This window comes from Solanum dulcamara, chromosome 6 (assembly GCF_947179165.1).
Source record: "Solanum dulcamara chromosome 6, daSolDulc1.2, whole genome shotgun sequence".
Classification (NCBI taxonomy): Eukaryota; Viridiplantae; Streptophyta; class Magnoliopsida; order Solanales; family Solanaceae; genus Solanum; species Solanum dulcamara.
The window spans coordinates 77,537,942-77,557,100 of record NC_077242.1 but is presented as its reverse complement, the minus strand read 5'-3'; the positions used below and the strand labels follow the sequence as shown (position 1 = coordinate 77,557,100).

Sequence of the window (19,159 nt, the reverse complement as noted above, 5' to 3'; positions counted from 1 at the left end):
CTACAGGTTTGCAACATCCCCCACAACTATCAAACTTGTTTGGTTCTTTGTTTGCTTGTTTGTGCAAGTAAACAAAGTCACAGACAAAGGGACATAACAGCCACAATTGCAAGGGCCTCACATACTCCCATCAACTCTCCATGCATACCTGCTGTAGTCCTTCAACACCTGCAGCAGTCCCCTTTCATCCAAGTCTTTTGGAACTCCTTGACTGTTTCCATTGAGGAGAAGACAAGAAGATGGAGCTCCAACAAACACAATGCTAATTATACAACACCCACCTGGAAATCTTTGCTTGCTGACTTGCTGATGTGCAGGCATATCAAACAGCAACAATGGACCCTTCCAAAGTGCAAGGCACCTTCAGTCAAACATTTAATGCATGTTACAACTACTCTGTACCTCAGATTCCTTAACAACAGCCCCAAGGTTGCTGGATGCTATGGCTCCATTTACTTCATTTCCTTTCATCCCCCTTAGCTGCTATTGTTGTTGTTGCACACTTCATTGGGACTTACTTGGTATGACAAGACTACAAAGGGCAAAGATGAAAAGAATTTTCCCATCCCATGCGAGATAGAAGTTTCATATACTTGTTCTTCTTCAATGTAGCTATGTCTGGTACGTAGCATAGTTGAATAGGACTAGTGTAGGTTACTTTCATTTTTTCTCATGGAAGGGGAGAGTCTCCCTCATTTATGCTTTCTTAGTCGATTTGTACCGGGAGGAGTCCTCTCATAGGTTTATTGCTTTCTAGTTATAGTTAGTCTCTTTTTTGTATCGGGGATGAGTTAGCCGACCTTAATAGGTTAGCCGACTTATGAACCACCATAGGATCGGAGGTAAGGTTTTATGTCCCCCTCCTTGTATTTTTACTTTGTTTATTTATGTTAAGGCTTGGGGGTGCTGCTCAACCCCTGACTGTGCACGAGAGGTAGGAGCCTCGTGTAGGGTCTGTTCCCACAAAAAAAAAAGGAACTTCTAAAAGCATAAAGTTCTAAAATTGAACATACGCCTTGAAAGAGATAATTTGTGCCCTTTTGATACATAAGTTTAGTAGCATGAACTTATTGAGACAGAGAGTTCTAAACTCGAACTTATACCTTAAACAACATAAAGCTGAATATACCGAGTATTACTTGTATCTTGAGACATTAATTCTTGTATCTTGAGACATTACACCTTGTTTGGATGGTTGTTACCCGTTGTATTGTATTGCATTGTATTGTTAGTTTAAATATCATGTTTGTTTTAATTGTTATTTAGATTTTATTGTATCGTATCATTTAAATTCATCGTTAGGTAACGACGAAAAGATCAATTTTATGTAACGATCGATTTGGTGTGTTCGCGTCGCTACCTTAATATTTTCTTCTCATTTTGTCTTTATCTATTATTTAATAATTATATTTCATCTTTTATCCTACCTTTTCATATATCTCTACCTTGTGCCCTACTTTTCTTGTAAGTTTTATCATTCAAATCACGAATGTGTGAGATTATGTAATAATGGAGAAAGATACCATCTATCCAAACACTGTATTTATTAAAATAATACAATACAATACAATACAATACATTATGAAACAATACATATACCATCCATCCAAACAAAATTCAATGCAGAAACTCTTTAAATCATAGCATTCTAAAATTGAACTTATGCCTTATAATGTATACAACAAATTTGTTTACTTTGGGATTTCTTCTTTCAAAATTTAATATTAGGAGCAATTTTTTATAACTTGGAAATGGTGAAGAGCATCAGCACGAATTTGAGTTTCAAAAATTGAATTCAACCCCAAAATAGGGCATTAGATGATGGCTTTCGTTTTCCGTCGATAATTTGATGCCTTTGACTTGTTAAAATTTCTCATAAAAATCTATGTTTTCCTACTTTTAATCCAAAATTACTCTTTCTTGATGCCCATTTTTTTCTCGATCGTTCACCTATGATCACCAAAATCAAGCAACCCTTTAAGCCCAAGATCCCAATAATATCAATATCGACTTCAGTCCCACAGTTTTCTGGCTCAGTTTTGAGTTTCTCCTCAAAGTCAAAATCAAGATTTGACAATAATTGTAGGCTGTTGTGGGTGGATGAGAATGGGAAAATGGAATTACTGAGAAAATTGAACAGAGGGTGTTTCAGGAATAGTCTCAACAAGGGTCAGAAGGTTAAAATTGAGTCAGTCAATGATGGTGAAGATGTGTTTGATGCAGCTTCTGCTAGGGCAAAGTTGCAGCCTGAGCATCTTGTTATCATGGTCAATGGGCTTGTTGGGAGGTAAAAAGATTCATTTTTTTTTCATCTACTCTCAATTTAGTGGGTATGTTGATGTTTTTGAGGATATGTTTTGTGTTTATTAATGTAGTAATATAGGAATTTGCTAAATTGTGAAATAGTATGATTTTGTTATATGTATAATTTTCTTGATTCTTTTGTTTTGGCATCATTTGCTTGCTGTTGTGTTTAAGGATTTGAGTGATATTGTAGGCTAGTACCTATGTTGCTCGGACTCTTCAAAAATGTCAAAGGGTGAATGCTAGATTCTCCAAAAGTAGTGTATTTTTGGAGAATCCGACATGGGTGCGGCATTGAAAGAGTTCGCGCAACTCAGGCTGGAACCAAAGTTTCTTTCTTTTTCCTCTTTTCTTCAGTACTAAACACATTTTTGTACATTCGTGCTGAAGTTTATCTTTTCTATTACAAAAAGAGAAAGAGGATTGTATTCATTGGGAGGTAACAACAACATAACTAGTGTAATCCCATAAGTGGGGTCTGAGAAGAGTAGTGTATACGCAAACCTTACCTCCTCTACCATAGAAGATAGAGAGGCTGTTTTCGATACACCCCCGACTCAAGGAAAAGCATTTCAAAATAAATAAATAACGGGAGTGAAGAGGCCATGGGAAAATACTAAAGAAAGCATGACAAAACATTCTTAAAAGGAACCGTAACTACACCAAAATAAGACAATAATCAGGGTACAAGAAACATTAGATAGTAAGCGAAATTGAATAGCAAGAAATTACAAGAGTAATACTATAACTACTAGTATGAAGGGATAAGTGAGACAACATTCAACTACCTACTAACCTTTTATTCTAATTAGTGTCCTCTATAACCTCCTATCTAAGGTCATATACTCGGTAAGTTTCAGTTATGCCATATCCTGTCTATTCACCTCTTTTCAATGCTTCTTCGGCCTACCTCTACCTTTCTTGAAATCATTCATAGCCAACCTCTCACACTTGCGTACTGAGACATCCGTGCACCTTTTCTTCACATGTTCAATTCATCTTAGTCCTACTTCACTCATCTTGTCCTCCATCGAGGCCACTCACGCCTTATCTCAAATATTTTCATTTCTAGTCTTATTTCTCCCAGAATGGCTACACATCCGTCTCAGCATCCTCATTTCCGCAACTTTCATCTTCTGAACGTGAAAGTTCTTGATTGGCCAACACTCTGCTCCATACAATATAGTCGGCTTAACCACCGTAGAATTTGCCTTCATGTTTTGGTGGCAACTTCTTATCACACAGGACTATGGGAGGTAAAATGATAGAATTCTTTTTAATCTACTTTCAATTTATGAAGTGGGATTAGGAGCATGTTGATGGTCTTTGACAACATGTTTGTGTTTATTAATGTGGTAGTATAGGATTTTACTAAATTCCGGAATAGTATGATTTTGCAATATATGTGATGTTTTTCTTTCTTATGTTTTGGATCATTGTTTTCTGCTGTATTAAGGATTTTAGTGAAAATGATGGTTAGCCTGGAACTAAAGTTTCTTTCTATTCCCCCCCCCCCCCCCTTTTTTTTGTTTCGCTTTGGTACCTAAACACATGTTTTAGTGCCATTCATGCTGCAGGGAGCATGTTGATGTCTTTATGGATATGTTTGTTTTTATTAATTTTGTAATACTATACGGTTCTTATAGGAATTTGTCAAATTGACAAATTGTAAAATAGTATGGTTTTGACATATATGACTTTCTTGATTTTTTTCGTTTTGGCATCATTGTTGCATTGTATTAAGGATCTTAGTGAAAATGATGGTTAACTGGACTAAAGTTTCTTTCTTAACCCCCTTTTTTTTTTCTCTTTGGTGCTAAAATGCATGTTTTAGTACCATACGTGCTGAAGTGTATCTTTTCGATTACAAAAAGAATTAAAAGATTGTGGTGATAGTGAGAGGCTCATTTGGGTTGGCTAAGCTGTGAATGGTAGTTGATAGAGAGTGATGAGAAATGGTTTCATTGAAACATCACTAAGAAGCATATTTCTAGATCAGAGCTTGAATGACATGATATGAAACATGTGTTTGATCTTTGTAGTGGTATATATCATATCTGGGAAGGAGGATTTGATGTTTAGTTTTCTGAAAGCAAGTGTTCTCATAATAGTTCCTTACACTTATGTTGCTTTGCTTATGGAATAGGAATGGGTTTGTAATGAGCTTGGACCACCTTCCTTTAATCATACTTCAATATGTTCAAACAAACACTGATAAAGATAGTGGCATCCCAACAAATCTATAAACTCAATATCAACTTATTTAAAGTCTCGGAACACGAATGCAAATACTAAAAATGAGGGGTTGGATTGTTACATGCTCCCCCACTTAAGTTCCCTATTGACCTGCTTGTTCACGAATTCTACTTTCAGTTTAACTTTGCTCTGGCTCAGGCGGCACCTAATGTTCGAAGGGCTGTGTTGTGTTTCTGGTATCTGTCGGAAAAACAGGGTCTTCCCGTCTTTGGATAACATCTTGTAATTTTTCTTGAGGTAGAGTGAGAGAATATAAAAGAAAAGAAAGGTGCATTTGCACGTGTATTTAAAAGTGCAAAATGTGACTTAATGTTCTAACATGTCCTCTTGAAACTTAAGTTGGGGAAGCCAACTTTTTTTTTTTGAGAAAGTAAGTTGGAAAAGCCAACTTGAGTTAACTATTTTGAAAACATAGAATAGTGTGTAGCAAAGAATGTCCTTGAATCTCTATTACTACCTGTTTATTCTACTCCATAAATGCAGAGAAAAAAATTCTTAAATGTACTTAACTCTCTGATAGTTTCTTGTTTTGGTATGTATGTCATAGCTCCTTCATGAATGCTGTTCTTTTTCCTTTTCAAATCTTTCATTTGGTGTGGGGGTGTGGAGAGGGAAGAGGAATATATTTCTGTTCAATTTTCTTAAGCTTTACTCTGTATAATGAAAGCTTAAAAAGAGGTAATAAAGTGAAATGATTTATTGATGTCTTTAGCAACAATATCTTTTGATTTCCATACAGTGGGTCAATGTTGTAAATGCAAAAATTTCAGAAGACAATGAGAAATAGGTTAGGAACCTTGAAAAAGGGAATTACCTCCTATCATAAACTAGAAGCAAAAAAACCAACCAAAGATATAAATGTAAATTACAAATTTAAAAAAAACATCATTTTAATCAGAAATTGAGGGGAAATGTTGGTTTTCGTTGACACTTCATTGTCATGCCATTTTTTTTTTGAAACTTAAGGGGTATGCTGGCAACCTCCAAAAAGTGTGCTACAGAGTGGTATTAATTAAAAAAGTCGTATGAAATCCACTATTTGTATTTCATCATCTATACTATGCTCTTTACACCAAAAACATAAGGAACTAGTACAATTCCATTTGATCTTTTGAACGGAATTGAATCTGCCTTAAAAAAATTCTACCATTTCTTTCCTTCCATATGTTCCATGCAATTTCTTACTGGTGCTAAAATTATAAGGTAATAGGAAACCAAGAAAATCTTATCAGAAACCTTACGCGTATGCTTCAAGGAAACCCCCTGACACATTTCTGATGAGAATTTAAAATGTTGCATACTGTTGGAGTGCTACCAAATCTCATTATAATGGTGGGTCTGATCTGTGGAGTTCATATGTCCTATAACTGTGGTGCTTTCAAAATGATGCGCTCCGTCTTTCATTTGTCTTATAGTTCCTGCTGGAACAACATCCTCTTTTTATGGTAATTCCAGTAATCCAAACTTCTTTATAGTTTATTTCTGCTGCCTTTTGCAGTTCTGCAGATTGGAGATACGCCGCCGAGCAATTTGTCAAAAGGCTCCCTGATAAAATTGTTGTTCACTGTAAGTTCAACTCTAGTAACAATCAATTTCAGATTGCAGCCCATGACTGACTGTTACTTATTTGTGATTGCATCTTATCCTGTCCAAATAACCAGAGTTGGCATGTTCACAATATCTTTGTTTCCTTTTTCTCCCTTCTGTGGGTTGGATTTTGTCAAATGTCTTCAATTGGGTTGCAGCAGGGCTGAATCAGTTTTGCCTTTAGAATCAGAACTGCTGCTACTTCAGTGTAAGAATTTGTTTGTGATAGCGTACAACAGATCTGGCGCAGCATAGTGATCACTCCGCTACCACTGTGCACGACAATTATGGGAATTTTTAATGGTGATTTGAGGTTGTTCCGAAAGACAACCATGTCCCTTTGATGTTTTTATTAACATAGAAGGAGAGGCTTTGAGTTGAAGAATATTAGAGGACTGCAAAACGATATGAACATCTGAAGCAACGTTAGGAGTAGTGGGGTTTTTCAAGGACCCTTTTGACAAAATTAGTTATGTACTTTAGCTGAGTACCTTGACGTGAAGTTCTTTATTATTGACCAATAAGGAGGCTCTAGCATCAAAATAGGCAGCAGAAAGCTCAAAGAAACTTGGAAAATATTTGATACGTTAGGTCTACTTAAGATGAAATGCATATAGAATGTTTGTAGGAACTTTTGAAATGTTCGTCCGTGTGATCTCATGAATAGGGATTAGGCATCCGTGTAGAAAAATGTAAGTTCCTTGGTCAGTATTTGGAAATGGCAGAATACATAGATAGACACTTTAACTTGGGCTCAACTGGCAACTAAACACCCCAACTTTGAAAAGGCACATCTATACACCTTAACTTGGTCTAAGTTGGCCGCGTGAACATCCCAACTTTGAGAATGCACATCCGGAAAAGTGTGCTTACGAGGCCAACTGTAACCAAGTCAAGGTGTCTAGATGCGCATTTTCAAAGTTGGGGTATTTAGTTGCCAGTAGAGGCCAAGTTAAGGTGTCTATCTATGTATTATTCCCTTGGAAATTAAGTGGACTTTGAACATCAATTTCAAGGTAAATGTGAAGCTGGAAGTTCAACTGGTTTACACTTACAGTAAACTAAGTCACTTTAGGTTGTGACAAACTAGGAGGTTATGCATATAACTTATATCTTGCTACATCAGAGATCTATAGTAGAAACATTGTTAGACATTATCAATATTATATATTTCCATCTAGTTGGGGGTGAAAATATAGCCCGTAAAGCACTACTTAGCAGTTAGCAGTTAGCGCATAACTGCCTGCGCTGAAGTGCTGCTCAAGTGAGGCAAACTTCACTTCCTGCATTGAAGCAAATTTTAAGGCTGAAGTACAGCTCAATTGTGTCTTTAATAATACTGTCCAAGATTTTCATTTTTTCTTTTCCTTTCTATGTATTTTGCAATGGCAATTGATTATTGCATATCTTAGCCATTGAGATGACTAAAGTTGTTTGAGCTGATGATAACATCTTGTATCTTGCCAGGTAGTGAGTGCAATTCTTCAATGTTGACCTTTGATGGCGTTGACAGGATGGGTGAGAGACTTGCAAAAGAGGTACTTTGCTAATGACTTTCTGATTTTAATAGGTTCTTACCGAATGTATTTCTAGCAAATGTAAGTCTGTTAGAATAAGCAATTTGAGGCTTGGAAAAAACCTGCTGCTTTATAGTGCAGGTGGAGGATGTGATCAGACGGTGGCCTGGGGTGCACAAGATCTCTTTTGTTGCTCACTCCTTGGGTGGCCTTGTAGCAAGATATGCTATTGGGAGGCTGTATGAACCTCCAACGAAAACAGAAGTAGCTGGTCTTAATAGCTCCTGCTTAGTCAGGGAAGAGAATGTGTCTGACCAGTGTCACAAGCATTCTGAAGAAACTGTTGCTGGGTTGGAACCTGTGAACTTCATAACAGTTGCAACTCCGCATTTGGGCTCAAGAGGGCATAAACAGGTGTTCCATTATCCCCCAGTTTCTTCTTTGTCGATTTTTCTCTAACTTTAGCAATTACTATCTGAATTTCGAACTTTAGTCATTCCACTTCAAATGCTTAATTACTGAAAAGTGTAGTTTAGTTGGGCAAGTTTGAGCATATGCATCTATTAAAAGCTTCACATAAGGACATATGTTTTCTGCTTTCATCGTCAAGCTTTCTTCTTGTGGCTAGTGGATATTAGTTGTTGATTCAACTTTTTCTGGTTGGTTCCATTTTTAACGACTACACTACTAAAGTAAGCAACTTCATTAGAGAAGGATGATCACAGTCTTTTCTTTTCTTTTTTGAAGGGGGGGGGGGGATTGCTTCCGTCCTTAACAATAAAAAAATTTGTTTCCATCCTAACTTGTGAGCATAACTGTCTTTATTTTTTTCATCTTCTTGGCATCAGTCATCTATGCTTCAATCCTAAACTAGTTGAAGTAGATTATATGAATTTTCTGTATTATATCAGCTTTGATCAGGCCTACTTCAGTACAATGCTGAATATGTTGTCTTTCAAGTCAAACTAAGAGTTCTCTGCAATATCGCATTTATCCCTACATTGAGATATATATCTCAAACCAATCTAGCAAAATTCATGGTAAATAATGGACATATTGTAAGTTCAGTTTCAAAAAATAATGGACCTAATGTAAGTCCAGCAATAAGAAAGCCTTAATACCTCCTAGTTGGTCACCTATATGGATCATTTGCTCCTATTCAGTTTTATTCTTAGCTAAGTCTTCTGGGATCCAAGTGATTGAAGGTACTTAAGATATATTTTCTCCATATGAAATCTCGTCTGCTTTTAGCACATTCAAATTTTACAATGTTGCATGTACAAACAATGCATATTGAGGTTTTGGTAGGACATACTAAGGCCATCTTAACTGACATTCTCTCATTTATTCTTGCTATGTGCTACTTGCGCGCTCTGTCAAATTATTTCATGTTTCAATCACGCATGATTACACATTCGTTTTTCTAATAGGTATGGTGACACATTCGTTTTAATATGTGTTTCTTTGAGTGTCAATTTGTTGGTTTAGAGGCCTAGTATTCACACCCATGTAAACATTGTTGCGTCAAAACCATTCCTATTGAGCTTGCCTTTTACTTTGTTCTGTCCCTTAATATGGGACAGATTACCCATAACAATCCTCTATTTCGTTGATTATTTTTTGTTTGTTTGTAATTTTATGTTTTAAATTTTTATCATTGTTGGGACTGAGGCTTCAAGCAGTTATTGTTGTTTAGATTTTCATCAAAGGCTTGCGTATCTCGATAAATCAGTTAACTTTGATCACTTCAAAGACCATACTAATTGTCCTTTTCTTTGTAATTTTTCTCTGTTTATCCAGCTGCCACTTCTCTGTGGTCTTCCTTTGCTGGAGAAAGGGGCATCACAAACTGCTCACTGGATTGTCGGGAGATCTGGAAAGCACCTATTCCTCACTGATAAAGATAATGGGAAGCCTCCCCTGCTCCTTAGGATGGTCAATGATTCAGATGATCTCAAGTTCATGTCAGTATCACTTTTAATATCTTTTTCCTATTAGAGGGAAGTGGCAAATGCATTATTATGTAACATTGCCTTTGGCTTTCTGTGTAGGTCAGGATTACGCTCATTTAAGCGTCGTGTGGCATATGCAAACGCAAACTATGACCGTATCCTATGAGTTCAATTTTCCTTTTCAGGTTTCTTTATAATTTATATGCTTTAAGAACACAAATAAGCTCGTGTAGACTGCAAAGAAAACCTCAGAATAGTTATATTTGGGCTAGTAAAACTCTTGTGGTTTGGGATGTTCATTTGATTGGTGTTGCCAATACAAGTTAGATTTTGCTATGGCAGTGAGGTTTTCATAAATTTGATGTCATCTTGTAAAATTTCTATTCTTGAATGCAGCCTCAGTACGTGCTGTTAGGATTGAAGATGATGCCATTGTTCTTCCTTAAAGCTTTCACCAAAATTTTTTAGGTCAGCGAATCTGACCTTCTTAAAGTGGATGATGCTGGATTTGAGAAGACATTCCCCCTTTAAATGCTCTACGATAAAATCTAAAAGTAGTGATGATAAGGAAATTCATCGATACGCTGTGCTGTAAATGACCTTTACAACAAAATTAGACTCCTAATACTGACATGCTGTGATGCCACCAGCCAGTCACATGGTTAACACCTCCATCTACATCAGGCTAATTATAACGTCATCCTCAAAAACCGACCCACTTTCCTTTGTTTTTCCATAAACTTGGTGTATTTCCTTAATGTGAAGGGTTTCTCAAAAATATCAAACTAATCTAAACGATACTTCTCTCTATTGTTTTTATTTTGGTGTGATAAGAAGGTACCACCTAAACTTAAAGGTAAGTTTTACAGAATGGTGGTTAGACCGGCGTTGTTATACGGAGTGGAGTGCTGGCCAGTAAAGAACTCTCATGTTCAGAAGATGCATGCTGCGGAGACGAGGATGCTGAGATGGATGTTTGGACACACTAGGAGTGATAAGATTAGGAATGAGGTCATTCGGGAGAAGATGGGAGTGACCTCTGTGGCAGACAAGATGAGAGAAGCAAGACTGAGATAGTTTGGACATGTGCAGAGGAGAGGTGCCGACGCTCCAGTGAGGAGGTGCGAGCGGTTGGATTTGGGGGTTATATGGAGGGGTAGGAGTAGATCGAAAAAGTATTGGGGAGAGGTGATTAGGCAAGATATGACGCTACTCCATATCACCGAGGACATGACCTTAGATAGAAAGGAGTGGAGGTCGCGGATTAAGGTAGAAGGCTAGTAGGGATAGAATAGTGTCTTGCCTCGTGTCGGTTTAGGGTTGGTCGTTGGTCTAGGCTTGCCATTATAGTTGTGTTTTTATTGCCTTTAATTATCACATTACTTTGCTATCGCTATTGTTCTTGTCTTATAAAATTTGCTTCGCTTTTCATTTTTTTTGTCATTATGCTATATATATTATTTTTTTCTCTTACTTGAGGCTATGAATTTTGAGCGAGGGTCTTTCGGAAACAACCTCTCTATCTCCACGAGGTAGTGGTAAGGTCTGCGTACATCCTACCTTCCCCAGACCCCACTTGTGGAATTTCACTGGGTATGTTGTTGTTGTTGACTACTAAACTTTTTTGACACTTCAAGCACCTAATTAGATATTTTTCTCCAACTGGAATTTAATAATTCAAAAGTTCTCTTAATCGATGTGCTAGTGAACTAATATCCCCGGGGGTTAGCTCAATTGGTGAAGTTTGTCTTTGGTCACAGGATCAAGCCTTGCTCCTAGCAAACTAACTCTAGCATTAAGTGGAAAGGGTAGAGGGCCTTTCGAACTGCTGCTGAATCCATGGGCAGGCAAGAGACAACCTGGCGATCCAGGCCCATCTTCTCCGAGTTTCGCAGGTTGCTTTGGCCCAAAGGCTCGGCTCTAGACAAGTTTCTCGGTCTTGATCACAGACTGGTCAAAGTGGGTCTGCTTTTTTCTTACAGCCAATAATCAACAAGCGTGATAAGGATTCCACGTGTGGTATTGCTAGTTTGGTTTTCCCTGTCTGTATGCAGTGGAGTGAATAGATCTATCTCCTATCCCTCTCAATACGGCTCTGCTCGCTCTAGTTTATTTTTTATTTTTTTTGAGAAGGGATCTGAAGTTCTAGCTTTGATGACATCCAATCCTCTTTTATTAACTCGTGCTCCTTGTGAAGTAGATTTTCATTTTTCTAGTATAAGTATATCATATGTGCGTACCTACATACCACATTGAATATTGGTATCTCGTCAAATGATTTCTGCCAAGATTAGTGTCTCCATTATCCATCTGTATGACATTCCTTTAACCAGCCAAGTCCAATTGGCATGGTTCTAGTTAGGAACACCTTTCTGCTTCCTTTCCAGTAGTCTTATTATTGTGATAGATCTAAATCTTCAATTTATTACTTCTATTGTATCGTTTACTTTGGTTATCTTTACTATTTTTGCTGTCTGTACTTTTATTTCTTCAATGTTTTCATTATAGCTTTTGTAATCTTGCTTTTTCAAACCTGTTCTAAAAAAATGACAGTCTTGAGCCGGGGTCTATTGGAAACAACCTCTCTATCCCACAAAGGTAGGGGTAAGGTCTGCATACACCTCACCGGTCTGCGTACACCTCACCTCCCTGGAACCCACTTGTGGGACCACACTAGCCACTGAGCTTATCTTTTGTTATTGTTCTGGGGTGCACACTACTTGGTCCTGCCGTTATTATGTCCATTTTTCCGGTCATTGTCCCAACTGGTATTCCTGCGAGATTCTGCACAATTCAGAGTTTTTCTGTGACATTGCCCAGACCAGAATGCTTCTGGGCTGTCTTAGTTCTGAAATTTTAATCCCTCTCGTATATTTTCATGTTAATACTCATCTTGCTTTCGTGTCATTTCAACATTATTCATGCTTTTTTTAAAATCAAATATCGTCTGTGTATAAATATTTATGAAAAAGAAAATCCAAGTTGGTTTTCCATCTTGAACATTAGACTGTTAAGTCATATTGTCCCGCAATGGAGAAATATAACATGAAACAGTATATATATATGGCAAAAACTTAGAATGTTTCGTGTATAGAATAGAAATATACCTATACGCCTCATTTGGTTATTGTACAAGATGATAGCTTAATGCTTCACGGTTGGTTCATGTTTATCCCTGCTCAACGATGTCGTTAGGCTGTCAATGGTGGTAGGAGATTAGAGGTCGAGAGATCATGATTGTAAATTTAACCTTGTGAATCAATGACTTGATAACCTGTCGAATGCTAAAGTAAGAAATATTATGCCTGAACTTAGTTTATGCTGCAACCCTGGAATTTCTCTCAATCTGTGAAAACCTTGTTTTAACCTGAATCAACTGCCCCTTAGTTAATTTTAATTTTCGTACATCATTAGTTTAAACCTCCGTGGTGAACAGGATGATGGAAGGGAAACTGAGATTGTTTGGGCATGTGAAGAAGAGATGTGTAGATGCCCCACTGAATAGGCTTGAGAGGTTGGATATAGTGGGAACAAGGAAACACAGAGGTAGGCCAAAGAAATATTGGGAAGAGGCGATTAGGTAGGATATGACGCACCTTCGTCTTACCGATAACATGACCTTAGATAAGAGGGCGTGGAGGTCACGAATAAGGTAGAAGGTTAGTAGGTAGTCGAGCGTTGTCTTAGTATTAGTCTATTTATGTAGTCTTTGGCTTGGTGGTAGTCTAGAGCACAGTGTCTGTCGTAGTATTAGCCTATTCATTTAGTCTTCGACTTTGGTATCTGTTATCATATGTTGTTTAATGTGTTCAGGTGATTGCACCTTGTTGTTAATGTTACGGCTCCTTGCGTATATACTCCACCCTGCTTTTGTCACTGCCATTTTTTCCTTTCCATTACTACTTTGATTTGCTTCACTTGAGCCGAGGGTTTTTTCAGAAACAACCTCTCTACCTCCTAGAAGCAGAGATAAGGTCTACGTACACTCTTCTTTCCCCAGACCCACTTTGTGGGATTTTACTGGATATGTTGTAGTATTTATTTAGGTCTAAAATAAAATTAATTTTAATAAGCAGGCTAATTCCCATAAATCACCTGCAATCTTTGGTTCATGCCTGTCGATCATCCCAAATGCCACTCTTGCTTTGCAGAAAATACTCGGGTTCACACTTTCCATCTCTTCCTTCTTTGGATTCTTCCACACAGTAGAATAATATCTGATTCTCCTTGGGTACCCTCGACTACAATCCTTTGTCTTAACCTTTTCATAGTGCTATTCGGTTCTATGTACCATGTGAGGCTGTAGGCTGTAGTTCTAGATTCTACATGACATGGTTATATGGAATTTACCAATGCTAGAGTTATTTTTATCCTTAACTCATCTCTAAGATGTTGTCGGATGGAGAACATCGTCAATCCGTCGTCAGGATGAACTCCCAAAGGTTGGTATTCAGTTGACTGATCTGCATTATGTGTTAGAGTACTAATTTGTTCTTGTATGTGTAAATGGTTTTCTTTTCATTCTTCTCCAGTCTAACCTTCAAATAAAGGATCAGAAATACCCACATATCGTAAACATTGAGCAAGAAACCGCTCTGGATTTTAATCATAAAGTATCTTCACTGGAAAGGAAGAAAATGGCTGATTTAGAAGGTTTGTAAACCCTTTACTTCTATTTTTGAAGCATACCCCAGCCCCACTCAAAGAAAGAAAATAAAGTAATAATAGTAACGATACTTTCTCCATCTTTTACTTCAACTGTAGTTTATCACATGTGCATCACCATTTTCGGTAATAAAAGTTACGATACATATTATTCTTATCGTAGTTCAGTAATGCTTTCTTGTTCCACAGGAAGAGAAATTGTTTGATATTGCGTAAGTTATCCTTTAATATTATTTCATAAAAAACAAGAAACCTTTTGCATCAACTGATATGTACTCCATTTTGAGCAGTAGGATGTCAGTAACACACTTTTTTCTATTTCAACTTAGATCACTTTATATTGAAAGTTTACTAATTAGAATAACTTGTTTAATTGATAAAAGATTTAGGGAAACTGAGGTGCTTTCGACTATGTCCAGGAATTTGTTCATATATAAGAATAATAATAAAGCAGATATCAACCCCATAGTGATTTGGATCCTCGATGACCCGTGTATTGCAGATTGTTGGTGATAGTCTTAGTCCTTTATCTATTCTTAGATAGATTATTGTAACTAATAGCAAATTTATGTAATAAAGCTATTCATTCTTTTGGCATGCTGCTCCCAGAGATTTTAGTAGAGGACTTTGTTGATTACTAAAATCTTATTGACAAGTAGTACATTTATTCAGTATTCAGCTCTTCTTTTGCCCGTCCTTTTTCTTCTTTTGGTAATAGTCTACTATGTGGTTATTTGGTGCACGATCTTTTGCATTGTTGGTGTTCTCACATAACCATTCTTTGCCCATTTAGAGGAGATGATTGAAGGCCTTACACAAGTACCATGGGAAAGAATTGATGTTAGCTTTCATGAAAGCAGACAACGATATGTTGCACACAATACTATTCAGGCAAGCTTTAGATCCATTTTTCTTGCTGATATATTCTAGTTAAGCCACATGTACTATATTTTTTTTCCTTAGAATTGTGTATTCGAATTTTTAAATTTAAAAGTTTCGACTTAGTAGATTGTTTGAGCCTTTTGCTGGAAACTGTTAGCTTCAACTATAAATGCTATGCCTTTGCTTAATCAAATTGATTGACATTCAGAGATACCGGTAGTTCGATATTATATTGAGGAGCCTGTTCTCTTTCTTTTTTTAAATCTTGATTGGTCAGTTACAATGGGAAGTTCTTACACAGAGAATGAAATCTGTTATCAATGTTGAGCTCATTTTTGCTGTAAGTGGATCCATTAATTTACACTCCAAACTGGTGGCTGACATTTTATACACATGCATTTCACAATACCTGCAGGATCACATCAGAGTTAGAATATAAATTGTTTTTGGTGACCTCCTTACCCAAGTAATTAACAAACCAAAACCTGTTTGTTTTCATTCTAGTCTAAAGATATGTAGCGAAGAATTTTTGTTGTGAGAATACGTTAGTTTATAATTGTATGGTCTGTTGGCTGCGGTGCAATTATAACAGTATCTCCCACTCAAAGTTTCCTCTTTTTGGGCTCATGCAATAAGCAACAGCAAAATAGCGGGAGTATTTTCTGGTCATCACCTTTTCTTGGTCTATTATGTGCAAGCAGATGTCAGAAGTGAATACAAATTTCTGTTTGCAATCTGAAGGGTTAGACATATTAGGCAAAGTCAGCAACTAACAGTATTTTGTCTGTTTGCAATCTAAAAGATTTAGACATATCAGGACTTGTAAGCATTGCAAGTGCTTGGTATATTCTGAGTTTGGCATGTTAAACTGCCCTTAGCAACTAAAATGGTGAATTTTGTGTAATTTTCTTCTCGGAATTCCTTTCTACTGTTCTATTGTGCTTACCTTTTTTTTTTTGGTTTAATTTAGGTGAAGACTTATTGGCTAAATTCAGATGGCGCAGATGTGATTGAACATATGATAGATAACTTCCTTCTCTAATTGTCTTAGAGGATTGGCTGTCTTGGTGAGATCTCCTTTTGATTATCAGTAACAATTATGGAACTCCATTTGCAAAAGTCTTAGTCACAAGCATGGCCACGAATTGGAGCATCATCGCTAAAATTGTTGTCTTGTAAGTATATCATTTGTGAATGTATCTTCAAAAACCTCTCAAATTTTTCGTTGATCAGAATTTTTGTAACATGTTCTCTTATTTTCTTTCTTTTGTGTTTACTTTATTTCGTTGATGGATTCATGCAATTTGAATTTGTGAGTGACTATAATGGAAAGAAATGTTCAGTCAATCAATCAATCAAAAAAGCATCTATCCCAAATTAGTTGCAATCGACTGTGTATTTTCATATTCATTCTGCTTTATCTGGCCAATTGCTGCATTGACAAACTGATTTTTTCTCCCATGACCATAGTGTTATTCATTTTATTTCCCTACTCATATGTTCTAACACAACTTTAGGTGGAGTAGAAAGTTCGATTCCAGAAGATATCATCGGAATTGGGATTCATTCCCTAGAAGATACTGCCGGAGATGGGAGAATGTAGCATTGAACCTAGAGGTCTCTCCTCGTTAATGGACCAGCATAAAGATATGGGGACAACAGTACGTATAGACTCAGCATGATCCACACCCATTTTTTAGCATTTAGGAGCCACTAACAGGAAAGGACAAAGCCTCATACCTACGAGAGAAAGAGGTGAGACATATAGTGCCAATGTCATTTTTAATGACTTACACATACAAAAAATAGAGGAAATGGCCTAATTCCTGGTAGTGGTTCCTAAATGCTAAAAAATAGGTGTGGATCATGCTGAATCTGTACATACTGTTCCCCTCATATCTTTACGGAGGATCCTGTAAAGGTTTTAGAAAAAAAAGGTCCAAAAATCGTATCACCATAAAATTCGTTGATAGTTAACAAATGAAAAATTGAAAAAATTACCTAAATTTTTGTTGAATGGCCCTTAAATGCTAAAAATAGTGTGAATCATGGTGAGATTATACATATTGTCCCCAAGGTCATTACAGAGGATCCTTTAAAGATTTTGAAAAAAAAGTGTCCGCACATCATATCACCAAAAGATTCTTTGATTAACACATGTAAAATCGAGAAAATCGCTTAAGTCCTATTGCGTGACTCCTAAATGCTAAAAAGAATGGTGTGGATCGTGGTGAGGCTATATGTACTGTTCCTCCAGGTCATTATGGAGGGTCTTGTAAACGTTTTGAAAAAATATTACCTGAAAATTATATCACCAAAATATTAATTGACTAACACAGGAAAAATTGAGAAAATTGTCTAATTTCTGTTGAATGACCCCTAAATGCCAAGAAAATGATGTGGATCAGGGTGAGACTATAAGTATTGTTCCCTAAGGTCATTATGGAGGGATTTGTAAAGGTTTTGGAAAAAAAGTGTTCGAAAATCATATCACCAAAAATTTTATTGACTAACATACACGAAAAACTGAGAAAATTACTTAACTCCTAAAGAGTGGCCCCTAAATGCTAAAAAATAGTGTGGATCATGGTAAGATTATACGCACGGTTTTCCCAAGTCATTATGTAGGGTCCTGTAAAGATTTTGAAAAAAAAGTACCTAAAAATTATATTATCAAAAATTTCATTCGTTACACTCGAAAAAAAATGAGAAAATTAATTAATTTTTGTTGAGTGTCCCCTAAATACTAAAAAATAACATGGATCATGGTAAGACTATATGTATTGTTCTTCCAGTTAATGATGAAGCTTCCTGTAAAGGTTTTTGGAAAAGAATGCCCAAAAACTATATCAGGGAAAATTCATTGACTAACACAAAAAACAGAGAAAATGGCATAATTCATGTTCAGTGGATCCTAAATGCTAAAAACAATGGTGTGAATCATGGTGAGGCTATACGTATTGTTCCCAAGTCATTACAGAGTGTCCTGTAAAAATTTTAGAAAAAAGTGCCTGAAAACTATATCACCAATACACACCCAAAAAAACTAAGAAAATTGTTTATTCTTCTTTATTGACCCCTAAATGCTAAAATAATACCGTGGATCATGGTGAGGTTATACATACTGTTCCCCCTGTTCATTATGGAGGGTCATTTAAATGTTTTGAAAAATAACTGTCCGAAATCATATAACCAAAAAATTCATTGCGTAACACACACAAAAAACAGAGAAAATCGTCTAATTTCTGTTGAGTGGTCTCTAAATATTAAAAATAATGGCGTAACCATGGTGAGACTATACATACTGTTCTCCCATGTCATTACGGAAGATCATATAAAGGTTTTGGAAAAAAGCGTCCGAAAATCACATTACCAAAAAATTCATTGTGTAATAACACCTGAAAGATGAGAAAATCGCCTAATTCTGCTTGCCCTAAATGCAATTAATGCGTCGTGGATCGTGCCAATGCCTTATGTACCGATCACCCGATTAACTACGGAGGGTCCTACAAAGGTTTTGAAGAAAAATCGATCGGAAGTCAGTTCACCAAAATATTAATGTGCTAACACACGAAAAAATGAGAAAATTACCTAATTTTGCTTATGCAACCCCTAAATGCTATGAATGCATCGTGGATCATGCCGATGCCGCAGTTTTCGATCTCTCGGGTACCTACAAGGGTTCGATAACGGTTTCAAAGAAAATTGACTAGAAGCCAGTTCAAAAAAAAATTCATTAGCTAACACACACAAAGAAAATGAGAAAATCGCCTAGTTTCGCTTGTGCGACTTTAAATGCTATGAATGCGTCATGAATCATGCCGACTCTGCACATATTAATCCACTGAGTACCTACAGAGGGTCCCAAAATGGTTTCAAAACAAAAAATGACCGGAAGCCAGTTCACCAAAATATTAATGGGCTAACACACACGAAATAAGAGAAAATCGCCTAATTCTGCTTGTGCGGCCCATAAATGCTATGAATGCGCGGTGG

The 19,159-nt window shown here is 36.7% G+C and overlaps 1 protein-coding gene across 2 annotated transcripts; it reads left to right on the top strand.

Annotated features, from left to right (window-relative positions):
- Positions 1-1,656: 1,656 nt before the first annotated feature.
- Positions 1,657-17,244, top strand: LOC129891630 (putative lipase ROG1). 2 transcript variants are annotated; one of them, XR_008767218.1, is made up of 11 exons: positions 1,657-2,287; positions 6,059-6,126; positions 7,615-7,685; positions 7,806-8,078; positions 9,465-9,628; positions 9,716-9,771; positions 14,006-14,058; positions 14,149-14,269; positions 15,075-15,172; positions 16,134-16,338; positions 16,681-17,244. XR_008767218.1 is itself a non-coding variant. In XM_055967045.1 (10 exons), exons 1-10 carry the CDS (start codon positions 1,953-1,955, stop codon positions 16,203-16,205), a joined length of 1,311 nt encoding a protein of 436 aa, XP_055823020.1. In that variant the 5' UTR covers positions 1,658-1,952; the 3' UTR covers positions 16,206-16,554. The 2 variants fall into 2 exon arrangements, 1 of the variants encoding a protein (XP_055823020.1); XM_055967045.1 differs by lacking the exon at positions 16,681-17,244 and having other exon boundaries at positions 1,658-2,287; positions 16,134-16,554.
- Positions 17,245-19,159: the final 1,915 nt, after the last annotated feature.